The 12317-nt window shown below is 49.0% G+C and overlaps 6 protein-coding genes across 6 annotated transcripts; 4 read left to right on the forward strand and 2 right to left on the reverse strand.

Annotated features, from left to right (window-relative positions):
* Positions 1–421: 421 nt before the first annotated feature.
* P174DRAFT_502235 (Rho4-like protein) lies at positions 422–2206 on the forward strand. The gene is made up of 3 exons (XM_024831077.1): positions 422–1034; positions 1106–1309; positions 1363–2206. Exons 1-3 carry the CDS (start codon positions 741–743, stop codon positions 1729–1731), a joined length of 867 nt encoding a protein of 288 aa, XP_024686304.1. The 5' UTR covers positions 422–740; the 3' UTR covers positions 1732–2206.
* Positions 2139–3003, reverse strand: P174DRAFT_439464 (DASH complex subunit DAD1). The gene is made up of 3 exons (XM_024826808.1): positions 2768–3003; positions 2576–2638; positions 2139–2518 (listed from the first exon to the last, which is right to left on the reverse strand). Exons 1-3 carry the CDS (start codon positions 2843–2845, stop codon positions 2351–2353), a joined length of 309 nt encoding a protein of 102 aa, XP_024686305.1. The 5' UTR covers positions 2846–3003; the 3' UTR covers positions 2139–2350.
* A 949-nt stretch (positions 3004–3952) lies between these two features.
* P174DRAFT_458323 (dynamin-like protein) lies at positions 3953–6342 on the forward strand (the record flags this gene model as incomplete). The annotated part of the gene is made up of 8 exons (XM_024829643.1): positions 3953–4060; positions 4116–4391; positions 4441–4588; positions 4639–4726; positions 4777–4818; positions 4867–4960; positions 5009–5870; positions 5897–6342. The coding sequence occupies 8 exons, from the start codon at positions 3953–3955 to the stop codon at positions 6340–6342; spliced, it is 2064 nt and encodes a 687-aa protein (XP_024686306.1).
* A 2350-nt stretch (positions 6343–8692) lies between these two features.
* P174DRAFT_116250 (uncharacterized protein) lies at positions 8693–9156 on the forward strand. The gene has a single exon (XM_024821047.1). It carries the CDS (start codon positions 8796–8798, stop codon positions 9036–9038), a length of 243 nt encoding a protein of 80 aa, XP_024686307.1. The 5' UTR covers positions 8693–8795; the 3' UTR covers positions 9039–9156.
* Positions 9157–9748: 592 nt separating this feature from the next.
* Positions 9749–10739, reverse strand: P174DRAFT_449293 (uncharacterized protein; the record flags this gene model as incomplete). The annotated part of the gene is made up of 3 exons (XM_024828829.1): positions 9749–10316; positions 10369–10590; positions 10647–10739. The coding sequence occupies 3 exons, from the start codon at positions 10737–10739 to the stop codon at positions 9945–9947; spliced, it is 687 nt and encodes a 228-aa protein (XP_024686308.1). The 3' UTR covers positions 9749–9944.
* Positions 10740–11301: 562 nt separating this feature from the next.
* On the forward strand, positions 11302–12104 carry P174DRAFT_418654 (uncharacterized protein; the record flags this gene model as incomplete). Its single annotated transcript, XM_024824712.1, has 2 exons — positions 11302–11713; positions 11773–12104. 2 exons carry the CDS (start codon positions 11302–11304, stop codon positions 12102–12104), a joined length of 744 nt encoding a protein of 247 aa, XP_024686309.1.
* Between the last annotated feature and the right edge of the window lie 213 nt (positions 12105–12317).

Consider the following 12317-nt stretch of genomic DNA (forward strand, 5'->3'; position numbering starts at 1 on the left):
GCTGAGATAAAAGGAACATTAGCCGAGGGCATAGAGAGGTCTCTCTCTAGGATTACGAGGGAGCCCAGTAGTTACGTGCTGGGGTCCAATTCTAGCACCGACAAACCACAAGCCAGTGTCAGCTTCTGATCGGGGCGGCTCAATGATCCGAACCACCAGCTCAGCCTGGCCAACGACAAGACAACGAAATATGGATAGATCAACCGGCGGATCTTGTTTGTATCGCTAGTACTCTAAAAATAAGACGAGCATTGAGAGCGTGCACGAATGGGGATTCTGGAACAAAAGAGTATGGTGCTAGGGTCAAGTGGCAGCGGAGCTTCGTGCGTCATCTCAGCCACGGGCGGTTGCCATGGCAGCCCTCCAGCCCGTAAACACCGCATTTTGAAGGCTGCAGTTTCATGTCACCTGCACTCGTTGTTGGAGCAGCAGCCATGCTCTACTCAAATGGGCGAAAACGATCTTACGAAGTGGCATCCCTTTCATCCTTCAATTGTTCCATATTTCAACCGCCCCTTATCCTCTAAACATCCATCGAGCGCAACGATTTACCATCTGTTTGTTCGAACCGCACCGCACCATCAGTTACCTGCGAGTCACCTGCGACTGCAAAGACGATAAACTCCGTTCTGCTTTTGATACGTCAGCTGGACCGTTACAGCAGCAGCCCGTACATTGGACGGATTTCTTCCTTTCTGGATCCGCTGGGTTACCTCGTGCCAAAATATTCTCCTAGATTCATGGACATGTCAGGACACATGTATGAAGATAGTGGCTACGCAGCCTCTCGACGCCGTTCGCTTGCAACTCCACCACCCTCCATGACTCCAAGACACAATCGGACCCGTAGTCACAGTGTGAGGGTGAGTAACGGAACTGTCAGCACAAACACCAGTGTCTCAAGTGGAAGGATGTCGGAAGCCACAAACATCACTCAACCGCCAGCGTATTCAAAAAAGTTTGTGGTGGTGGGAGATGGTGGTTGCGGTAAGACATGTCTTCTTATCAGTTATTCACAAGGGTATTTCCCTGAGGTAAGTGTTTTACCCTTGAACGTCGGATTTGATGAGACTCATCCCTCACTGCTCGAACTTCCGCCTTTCAGAAATATGTTCCTACCGTGTTTGAGAATTATATCACGCAGACCACCCATCGGACTTCTGGAAAGACAGTCGAACTGGCTCTTTGGGATACTGCTGGACAGGAAGAGTACGACAGGCTGCGGCCACTCTCATATCCCGAAACAGATCTTTTGTTCGTCTGCTTTGCCATCGATTGTCCTGCATCGCTAGAGAATGTTATGGACAAGGTATTTTTTAACTCATCTCTCGTCTTCCTGCAACATCTGACCAACATGAACAGTGGTATCCCGAAGTACTGCATTTCTGTCCCACCACGCCTATAATACTTGTCGGTTTGAAGTCGGATCTGCGCACGAAGAGGACTTGCATTGAACTCCTGAAAACGCAAGGATTGACTCCCGTCACACCGGAACAGGGCGAGGCAGTTGCCAGGAGAATGAATGCTTCCTATATTGAATGCAGTAGCAAGGAAATGCGCGGTGTTGATGAAGTTTTTGCAATGGCAGTCGACACCGTGGTGTCTGCAGAAGAACAAGACTGGATGGGCGCCAGCCAGAGTAACGGCACCAGCAGCAAATTCGGAGGAGGTGGCGGTGGCCTCAGGAGCGGCAGCAAGAAGGTCAAGAAGCGTACTTGCAAGATTTTGTAAATCTTGTGCTTCTTTTCTCCGCTAGCTTGACCTTTTCCTTGTTTCTCGGGTCTTCTTACAGCCGATTTCGAGGCCTGGTTGCCTCGACGCCGCGATGGACCAGATAAGTCTTTTTTTTTTTTTGTACGTGACATGCTGCACTGAGCCAGATAATAGTTGGAAAAGAAACATTCGGCTTCTGGCAGGTGTTGCGGATTGTCATTCCTTACTTCAGACATGCTGGTCAAGGTGGCTTTCTGATTTATGTTCCCTTCATTTTGCTATACCAGTTTGGCCTTGATGATTGTTACCATGAACCCAACGATTACCCTTTTTTGTCCTCGTTTCCATTTGCGCGATTGACTCTATTTAACATTTGATGTCTGTCATGAACTAGCCTGAGGCCACTCTTCTGCATGCATGGCATGGGTGTTTACCGGCGCAAGCAACAGTCCCATGTACCTGAAAGGGATAAACTATCAAAACTGATGATTCTAAACACGTGTCTGGTATTTTTGTAGCCAAAGTTCGACGTAGTAGCGGTATCAAATAGTGGAATATGCAACCCAATGAAATAAGGACATAACTCGTAAAAGATGTAGAACGATCATCATACGCAAGACACCGTGTGCTTATATCGCTAGTGACTCGTCGATGCTCTCTCGGCGAAACTCTGATCATGGCCTTCCCTTTTTTCCTCTCGCCCTTCGCCCTGCCTCGTGCCATTCTGCTCATTCTCTTCAGAGCGGCCCATGAAGTTCTCAAACTGTGACCAGAGAGCTTCGACGGAACTGAACTCATTTCCAACCTGCGTATCATGTTATTGACACGACTTCTAGGGTTCATTGGTTTCGCTGTCACTTACTGCAATGATACTTTCCAGGTTGCGGTTCAGGCGGTTGATGTTTTGGAGTACTTGCTCCATACCCTGTTGAATTCCGTCAGCGCTGTAGTAAATAGAGTGACTCCAATCCATCAATGAACCTAATAAAGAAAAGGATTTGACCAGGTGATAATGCAGTCATTTCGATCTCTAATGCAGCGCTGGATTGCTTACCACTGCGATTTCCCGAACCAGTTCCGCTCGCTGCTGCTCGAAAACTGTCGGGGTTGTTCTCCTCGGTGTTGTTGACATTTTGTGTGCTGTCCAATTGTTCTCACACCACGAGGCAAAAGGTCTTCAATCAGATCAATCTGTTTATTATCCTCTGTAAGGAATTGATGGCAAAATATTATATCTTGTTATACTGTGGAACTGTCTGATTTGTTCTTGGGACGCGTTGATTTGTTGCTGTTTTGCACTTTGTGGCTGATGCGGGGCGGAAAGTGGCAGTATCTGATTGGGCTTTGACCGCCTACCTTACCGCTTGTTTGGATGTCATGGACTCATGCTTGGCATGGTCGTAGTTAGCTCGTTCTTCCAGTGTCCTTAAAGAGATTTGAACTAAGGAATGCCGCATAACTTTTCTCATCTTTAAGGACGTAGATGCTACAGTACGCAGAGAGAATGTCATATTATGGCCTGGACCCGATGGCCCAAGCAGATTCTCTCCAGAGCTAACAAACAGATTATGATGGACTGTTTAAATCAATAGCTTCACTTTGAGAAACGGCGCTGCAGCAGATGTCGGCCATTGCATATTCACATGTCATACTACTCTTGTTACGAATTAATCTTTAGGATCAGTGGGCATGACTCAGTGGACTCTCAATGATCCTGAGACAAAGCTGGAATAGCAATGACAAATGTCAACATTCTCTTGAAGCAGGCCCTGAATGGACACACGGCTGTTCAAAGGAAATTATGATGAGATGCTCCTATCCGGCTTGCCCTCAGCATCAAGAGCCATACAAGCAGCACCCATTTATGGCTAGAAAGCAACCACTGGTGAAAGAAGACAGACAGACCACATTTGAACCTCATTTCTACGCCTTGTTAAGAAAGAGGCAACGGCAGTAGACACTACCAGCGCTGTTTGACATCAGCTTGTTGAAGAGAACACAAACAAGTAGCAAACACAAATTCCCAGAAATGCCCCTAACCCCACAACACTTACCTCCCATCTCACCGTATAAGAACCTGACACAAGCTTCTTCATTTTGCTGAAGACATTCCTCGCCTCAAACTCAAGCTAGTCTTTCCTTTCCACCTCGCAGCCGACATCGTGTGATTGAACCCCCAAAGAACGTCAAGATCCACCTACAGTCAGAGTTCGACAGTATGGGCAAATTGAACAGCCGAATGCTGTCAGACATTGATGGCTTCGACACAGAAGGGCGCGCACTCCTCCTCGAGATAATTGACAAACTACGCAAGTTAGGAATCAGCGAGAGCGTCTCACTTCCTCAGGTACCACATGCATTTTCTCACGCGTTGGGCTTTGTTTTGCTGAAAGAAATGGCAGCTTGTTGTCGTCGGCGATCAATCCAGTGGGAAATCCTCTGTCCTAGAGGGGATGACAGGCTTCTGCTTCCCGGTGGCCAGCGACTTGTGTACTCGGTTCGTAACACAGATTGTCCTCATTCGAGCCCCGGAAAGCGACGCAGGTGTTCGGGTTACAGTCATACCCGGTCCAACAACTCAGATGGATGATGAGTACAAGGCACATCTCCTAGGATTCGAGAGGAGGATGGCAGAAGACGATTTTGGGAGTGATGACCTGAGGCGAATCTTCAATGAGGTAGGCTCATCCTCCGAGCATATTGTGTCTCAGCTGCTCAAACGCACAGGCTGCAAAACACATGGGCGTCCCGGGGCCTGACACTGAGGACCCGAAGAACCTGGACAAGCGATTTTCCGATGACATTCTGAGAATCGAGATTTTCGGTCCTCAACATCAAAACTTAAGTGTGGTGGATGTGCCTGGCTTGTTCCACAGTAAGTATGACCCAAAAGGAGATTGGTGCGTGTGCTGAGCGAACTCCCAGACCCCACGGACGACCAGACGGAAGAAGATCGCGAGACCATTCGCAAGCTAATCAAAAGCTACCTCAACGATAAACGAACCATCATCCTGTGAGTAGCTATTCTTGAAACTAGGATCGGAGCGCTTACGATTTGTTTAGGGCAGTGATGGATGCGAGAAACAATTTTGCCAATCAAGAAGTGTGAGTTATCCAACATGTCTATATGGAGCACATAGCTGAGGGGTTTAGATTCTCTATGGCTCAGGCCGCAGACCCTGCAGGGGTTCGCACAGTCGGAATCATTACCAAATGCGACGCCTTGGAGCCTGGAGATGAGGGAAGGGTAAGTTGGCTTGTTTCTACCGAATGCAGACGTGTCTAATCGATATAGGTTCTGAAAATTGCTAGAAATGAAGTCGAAAGACTGACTCACGTTTGGTTTGCCGTCCGAAACCGCTCAACAAAAGATATCAAGGATGGTATGACGATCGAGGGCCGTCACAAAAAGGAAATCGAATTCTTTTCCAGCGTATCGCCATGGAACACCCTTCGAGCGGACAGAGTTGGGATCAAACCGCTGAAGGTCTTCCTGGGACAACTTCTGTATGCGCATATCCGTGGAGAGTTTCCCGGTGTCGTGAAAGACATCGAAGATTTCTTGCGAAACGCGCGGCGGGAGTTGGAACAGCTGGGGCCTTCGCGACAAACAGCTCCAGATCAACGACGCTATTTGACCCAAATTGCCGCGAAATATGAGCGGGACGTCTTGAACGCGCTCAGTGGCAGCTATGGTTCTACTCTGGAACCGGACAGTATTTTGAAGCTGAGAATGCACATCAGGAATCTCAATGACAAATTTGCAGAGTCGATGGCCCGTGATGGTCATACCAAGATTTTTCAGAATCTTGACGGTGGGCAAGACAAGGAGTACCAACGTCCCTGGTGCCCGGAAGACGACGACATATATGACTGGATTCGGAAATTATATCGCGATTCACGGGGTGCCGAGCTGCCGGGTATGGTGAATCCCAGTGTTCTTGAGGATATGTTCCGACAGCAAACCGTGGCATGGGAGCCGATTGCTACCAAATATATCGACAAGGTAGCTAAAGCCGTTCACGTTTTCAATCAGACAATCTTCGACAAACTGATCGGCGACGAAGAGGTCAAAGATCATCTCAGTGCACGTCTCCGCGAGCAAAACCGGGAAGCTGTCAACCGTGCAGCTTATGAATTGACCAATCTCCTACAGGGTGAGAGGGCGGTATCTTACAGACAGTCAATAACTATTTTGCTGAGACGCTGTCCAACATTCGTGAGGAGCGCACTTTCCAACGCCTCAAAGCAAAGGGTTTCCGCGACGGCGGTTACTTGTCTCTCAAACAAGTCGTGGGTGCGGTCCACCTTAGCAATGAGGACCAAGCTGTTGAGAATATCCACGATATTCTTAAGGCGTACTACAAGGTTGCTCGGAAAAGATTCTCAGACAACGTCATTCTCCAGGTAGCCGAACGTCACCTTCTCGGGGCCAATGGACCCGTGAGCACGCTGTCACCTGAATTCATTATGAACCTCGAGGACAGCGAGCTCGAGCATATAGCCAGTGAAAGCTATGTGACGTCGAGCAAGCGAAACGACTTGGCTTCCAAAGTTGATCGATTCCAGAAAGCTTTGCAAATTGCAACGTCAGCCAATATTCAGGTTGCCGCCAAGGATCAGCCATGACAGCGGCTTCAGTATCCGAGAAGATCGGGCCGAATGCTCGCGATGGCATTCCTGTTTCTGGCGTGCCACACAAGATCCATGTCGATGCTAGGTCTGGACTCATCTTTACTTGTCTGGCTCTTCCGTCTGTTGCGAAAGACATAATCGTGGCTCTTCCCTCAGTTAGATTTGAATGACCTACTGCGTTGAAAATGGAAATTCCTCTTACGAATCAATTAACTAGCGATGTAAACCGAGGACCTGTGGATCACCTTCTGTGGATGGTTTCACTGGTTTGCCATGGAGTCCCAAACTCTGTTCTTGTAAAATATCCTTGCTTGTCTGGCTGTTTTGCTTGGCAGAATAACCGTAATGGCAATGATTGCTTTGGCATGGGAGAAACAGTTCGCAGATAGGACAACAAAGCGTCTCTTAACCAGTAGTGCAAGCCCTTGACTGCTCTAGTTCATGGTGTGGCTGATGTTCTGCAGAATCCGCTCACAATTGAGCCAGATCAGACGCCGATTTTTCAGAGCCAAATAGTCCCTGCAGTCTGCATCATATCCTGCAACTGCAGAGGCTTCTTTTAACAGATAGAGGAGCTGGATTTCTTCTTCATCCATGGCTTTTTACGTCCGTTGTTTTGAGGTTTGAGTTTATTAATCGAGTGTTAAATGACCGAGAACGGAAAGATGACTGGAATTGGGAATCACTGGGACAAGCATCCCAAAAATCATCCAGGCTTGTTGTTCTATTGCATTCTCGGAATATGAGTCATACTTTCATTAGGCTCCTGTCCAAACTGCAACAGTTTTCGAGAACTCAACCTATGCCGTTCGGGATAGTGTCACGTCTTCCCGAACAGGCAACAGTGGCTGCAGCGAGTCAGCGACTTTAGCTACATGCGTGTAGCCTGCTTGCGTAGTGATGTCATTTACGATGAGGACTTATGTATCCTACCCTGTCTATAGCGGCAAAGAATGTCGAGACTAGCATAATTAGCCTTGAATGAATGAACTGCACTACGGTTACACAGTCTCTATTAGTGTAACCCAACTGAAGAAAACTATGTACGATGTCATATCAATAGCAATAAGCTGGAATTAATTCAATATCATTCCTATGAGCCGCGCAAGGGACGGCAGGCAGGGACTAGGTATGGTTTCCGAAGAATTCAATATAAAGAATGACAGCGACTGGTCTACGATGTAGTCAGTGGCTGTTGGTTATATTAGCTGAATTTTGCCAGGACAGAGATAGGGTGTTGATGTGCGTCATCTGTCCCCTGGGCTCGAGATACGGAGAAGAAGGAAGGGGCGCAGAGGGAAACGAACGGCTTTAGAGTTTCAAGTGGGCGAGAAGCCTCAGTGTCTCAGTCTGGAGAAAATAGATGAGTCGAGACTCTCTTGGGTTCTCTGATGCGGTCATTATGGTTCTCGATTCTTAGCGCTGAACGGCTCCCAAATCCGTAATGGACGGGTTTATAGATGAAACAGGAGTACAGGACTGTTTTGACTTTTGAAAGTTATCGCATGGTGGTTACAAGGTACAAGGCACAAGTCACAACAGAGGAGGCTCCTCTTTGACTCTGTGGGATGGGACCAAGGATCCAGAAAAAGTAGCTAATAGTCTGTCTCAAAGTCGAGATTTCCAAACAGCTCGGAAAGACCCGCTGATCAACCACAGGACGTCATGGCATTGAGTTCGTCTTGTTGTTGTGGAGCTTCCTGGAGTGGGAGTGGGACAGAAGTTAAAACACAGACATTATCTACTTCAAAATTCGAGAGGTAGTGTCTGAGGAATGTCTGATTGATAATAACACAAACCTTCCGAAACAGACGAACCATCAGGCTGCTTCATCCTCCATCTTCTCACATAATCATCAATCCTTATTTGCTCGTGCGCAGCCACATCAGAAGCGCCCACTCAGGATTCTGCTGCGGCCAGCCACAATGTAAAATTGCTGGGCGATCATTGCCAGTACGAGACACAGGCCCCCACCTGTGCATGGTAGGAGATCATCATACGCACTCCTAGTGGTGCCGCTGAGCAATAGTATCCCGGCGCCCTCGGTGCGGTGGGAGATCTGTGAGTCGGATAAGGTCATTCGCACCAGAAGGAAAAATTCTAAACCCCGCAAATTGGGGATTATCAGCTGCATGTTCCATCTTCTTCAGTCACGGGAGCCGGTGGCTGTCAATCTATAAAAAATGTTTATTCCTCACGCGGGTCTTTATAAAATCCTGGAGACCCTCCGTTCCCTTTTGATCTTTCTTTGCTTTTGCGGAAATAGTATCCCACAGCTCAGCGATTGTCTGTCATCCGCGCTTATTCTCAGCGGACAAATGTCTTTACCTCGTCTGACAGCATCTCTGAGCATACTTCCATCACTGTCAGTCCGCTTCTGTTGACTCAGCACTGCACTGGGCACCGCATAAGCAATCCATTACAAGCAACTACACTGAAACTCGAACATGCGAGACATGCCATCCAAGTTCGTTGAGATCCTCGATCCCTCAGATAACCTGCGCTCCTCCAACTCAGATGTTCGCCTGGAAGATGTCCTAGCCGATCACGAGGCCATCGTCACCACTCGGCCTCGGTCCGCCACGAAGACCAGTGACCGATCAGATCGTGATAACTCCTCCTCGCCGGCGCAGCGTTGGAAAAGACTGAGTACTATCCTCATCACGCCGCGACGACCTTCCACATCGTGATCGCTATTGCTATACTACGCTCCCAGAACCGAGTTCTGCTATATTTTCAGTTATCTTGCGACGATTAGACAGATACAAGGGACCGCCACCTTAGACACCCATATCTAATACCTCTACGATACGTTATTCTGGATTACCGGGATAGTTGACTGGCTCAACACAAGGGCTCTTCTTGTTGGCTGGGACTTGGTTGGAAATCCTCTGTTACGATAATGACGTTACGAAAATGAGCCCTCCTATACCCCGTGCATTATCCTATACACTTTTCTTTCTCCTTGTTCAATAAGAGTCGGCTGGCCTAAGACACGCAATCCTTCTCCATCATCCACTACTACAGTATGTCTTCTTGGATCATCCTGCGCCACTGCATCCAACCGAATTCGGACGGACATCCAAAATCGCCACTGCTGGCGTGGCCTGTACAGCATAACCTGCAAATCATGCCAAGTGCATTGACGTACCTGTGGATAAATCGATTGACGGATATAAGGGGACACATTGCGTACTCGGTGGAGTTCAAGGGTGTATGTCGATCCTGATCGTTTGGTGTCGATCGGATATGCCGTTGATCCGGATATACACATACAAGGGAACCAAACGAACTATATTTAGACTGAATACCAAAATAGATCAAATATTCTGCTGATTGAAAGGAATAAAGTACCTAGTATCTAGGCTACCTCTCTTCCAAGGTAATATTATCTTAACATGCATTCCTGCGCCTGTGACGTCATGGGCGCATGCTCAGCCCGGGTGTGCCTTGGCGCCTAACATCTACCTTTTCTCGATGTATGATTGTGACAATGGACATATCAAGGAATGGTATACTTTGAAGACAAAGATTGGTTACACTAGTCTGCAATTCGAAGGCTAAGGATTTCTGCAGATTCCTAGCTCAGCAATGCCTCAATCCATGAATTGCCACACCCAGCGCATGCAGACCCGAAGCTGTTCCTCCGCCAGGATGATGTCAGCCTCTCTGCCCTGCCGGGGTCGCTCGGGTGGCTCCTCAAAAGGAAGAACGAGAGGAGCGCCGGAAACAGACTCGGGGCTGATCGCAAAAGTCTGTGCAGCGTACGCCTGCAGAGAAGCCCCAGGCTGATGGGAGTAGCTGATGCTGCTGTATCGCCGCGCGCTCTTGCTGCTCCCATTTCTCGATAACCAACGTTCGTCTCTGGCGATGTATGCCGAGAACGAGGACCATCCGGACTTCTCCCTGCAAGTTGCGCAGCCACCACCGTGCCTCTTCGCGGAGCCGGGGAAGCGACGCCGTGACACCTGCTTCAATCACCAGGGTGGGCAGGCCACACCGTCTCTCTCAATCTGAGACTTGGGGAAGAGACATCCATCCGGCTATTTGCGCGGTAGGGTCCATTCCCATGCGGCTGCAGAACAGATCGATGGCGCGGGTGATGTTGATCGTCATGACATCGTGCCCGGAAGTGAGGATCTTGAGGATGCCAGCGGTATTGTCCCACATGAATCGGTATGGGATGCAGTGCAGGGGACGTTTTCTTCGCTGTCCAGCTCGATGCGGGCCTCCTTGGTCAGTCTGTAAATGAGGATGAATTAGTTTCCATTTCCGGTCTGGTTCAGGGAGGCGTGGACTCGCTCTGCTGTTTGTTGAAGGTCTTCTACGGTAGTAAAATGAACGACGATATGATCGTCTGGCAGATTTACCGTCAATTTTTGACTAGCCATGCTTGTGGACAGCCTTGGGCTGTTAGATAAGGCGCATTTGCATTCTGCCACGTATTGCCCTTTTGCTGTGGTTCTCAGGCTGTGGTTCCCGGTCGACGGGGTGAGCATGCAGCAAGGGTTGGGATTATTCAGACGGAACAGATGAGCTTGATGATTGGAACTGAATGAGGGGGACCTTGCACAGTGAAAGTACGGCTTTTTATACGTAGCCCAATGGCTTCAAGGTGTACCTTTGACGTGCTCATTACTCTCATATCTGTGTCAGAATCCTCAGGCAATCAGCACAGATATGGCGGCCACAAGTGAGGGTATTTCGAAGGTGGACCTGGATCAGCTTATACCTGGCCATTACAGTCACACTTATCCGGATACTGCTCCCATAATGTTACATTAAAGAGAAATCAGCGATTGATCTGCATCTTTGATCCAGATGTAGTGTTTGTTGATGTTGGCTAGATGATGCGTTATCAGTGACGTCACGGTATACCCGCGACATATCAACCATCAGTCCATCACCCACCCAAGTACACTCTCCTGTTTATACAAACTATCAATCGCAAAAATGCCTCCGAAGCGCACGAAAAAAGCTACCTCGGCAGCAAAAAACCCACCATCTCCCCCACTGTCCGAGAAGAATGCCACGACAACACACGCACCCGAGGCCGAGCCCAAACCCGAGCCCGAGCTCGAGTCCACTGACCATGCCAGCCCACCCAGCTCCCAACAAAGCGAGATAACGGACACCATCGCCTTCGAATCAGACGAAGAAATGCCCGAGGAAACCGAACACACCATCACCGAAGAAGCAGCCAAACAGAAAAAACCCGGCTACGCAGGCGGATACAACGCCCTCAAGTCCTTCAAGGGACAGGTATACTCCGGAATGGCAGTAGGCGGCTCACACACCTGGACCTACGACGCGGGAACCTGGAAAGAAACCAAAGAAGAGCCGGACCTCTGGCGGATCGACTACCGTACCAACAAGCGGCGAGCGCGCAAGGCGCCGGCGGGGAGCGGCGCCCCGTCGGGACAGAGTACCACTGGCTGATCGTGGCGCATCAGCATGTGAAGAAGGTGGATGCGAACACCTACGAGACGCACTTGACGGGCTCAAAGTACAAGCTGGCGTATAAGTCCGCGTCGTCGAACTCGTGGTCGATTCCTACGGTGAAGAAGCAGCGCGAGAGGGAGGTGGAGCTGCTTGAGGATGCGAAGCAGAGGGTTCAAGGGCTGCCGCCGGTGTTGGCGGCGGAGAAGATCAGGGTGGAGAAGCATGAGAAGGGGCAGCAGAGGTTGGATAGCATGTTTACCAAGGCTGGAAGTGCGGATTCGGGATCGAAGAAGAGGAAGATTGATACGACTTAGTTCGGGTTCACTTGTATTCTAATGTAGTTGTTAAGTGAGTGAATACACCAAGAAATTGGTCTGTTGTATGGTACTTACACTATGTTGTTCCTGCACTAGATATCCATTATCTGAGTGGTCATTGTCAATGCTGAATTACATGATCTCAAATACTCCGTAAGGGGAATTGTACGTCCTATACCGACTGACAGATAATTTCTGTCCCAGAAGACT

The sequence above is a fragment of the Aspergillus novofumigatus genome (assembly GCF_002847465.1).
Source record: "Aspergillus novofumigatus IBT 16806 chromosome Unknown P174scaffold_2, whole genome shotgun sequence".
NCBI lineage: Eukaryota > Fungi > Ascomycota > Eurotiomycetes > Eurotiales > Aspergillaceae > Aspergillus > Aspergillus novofumigatus.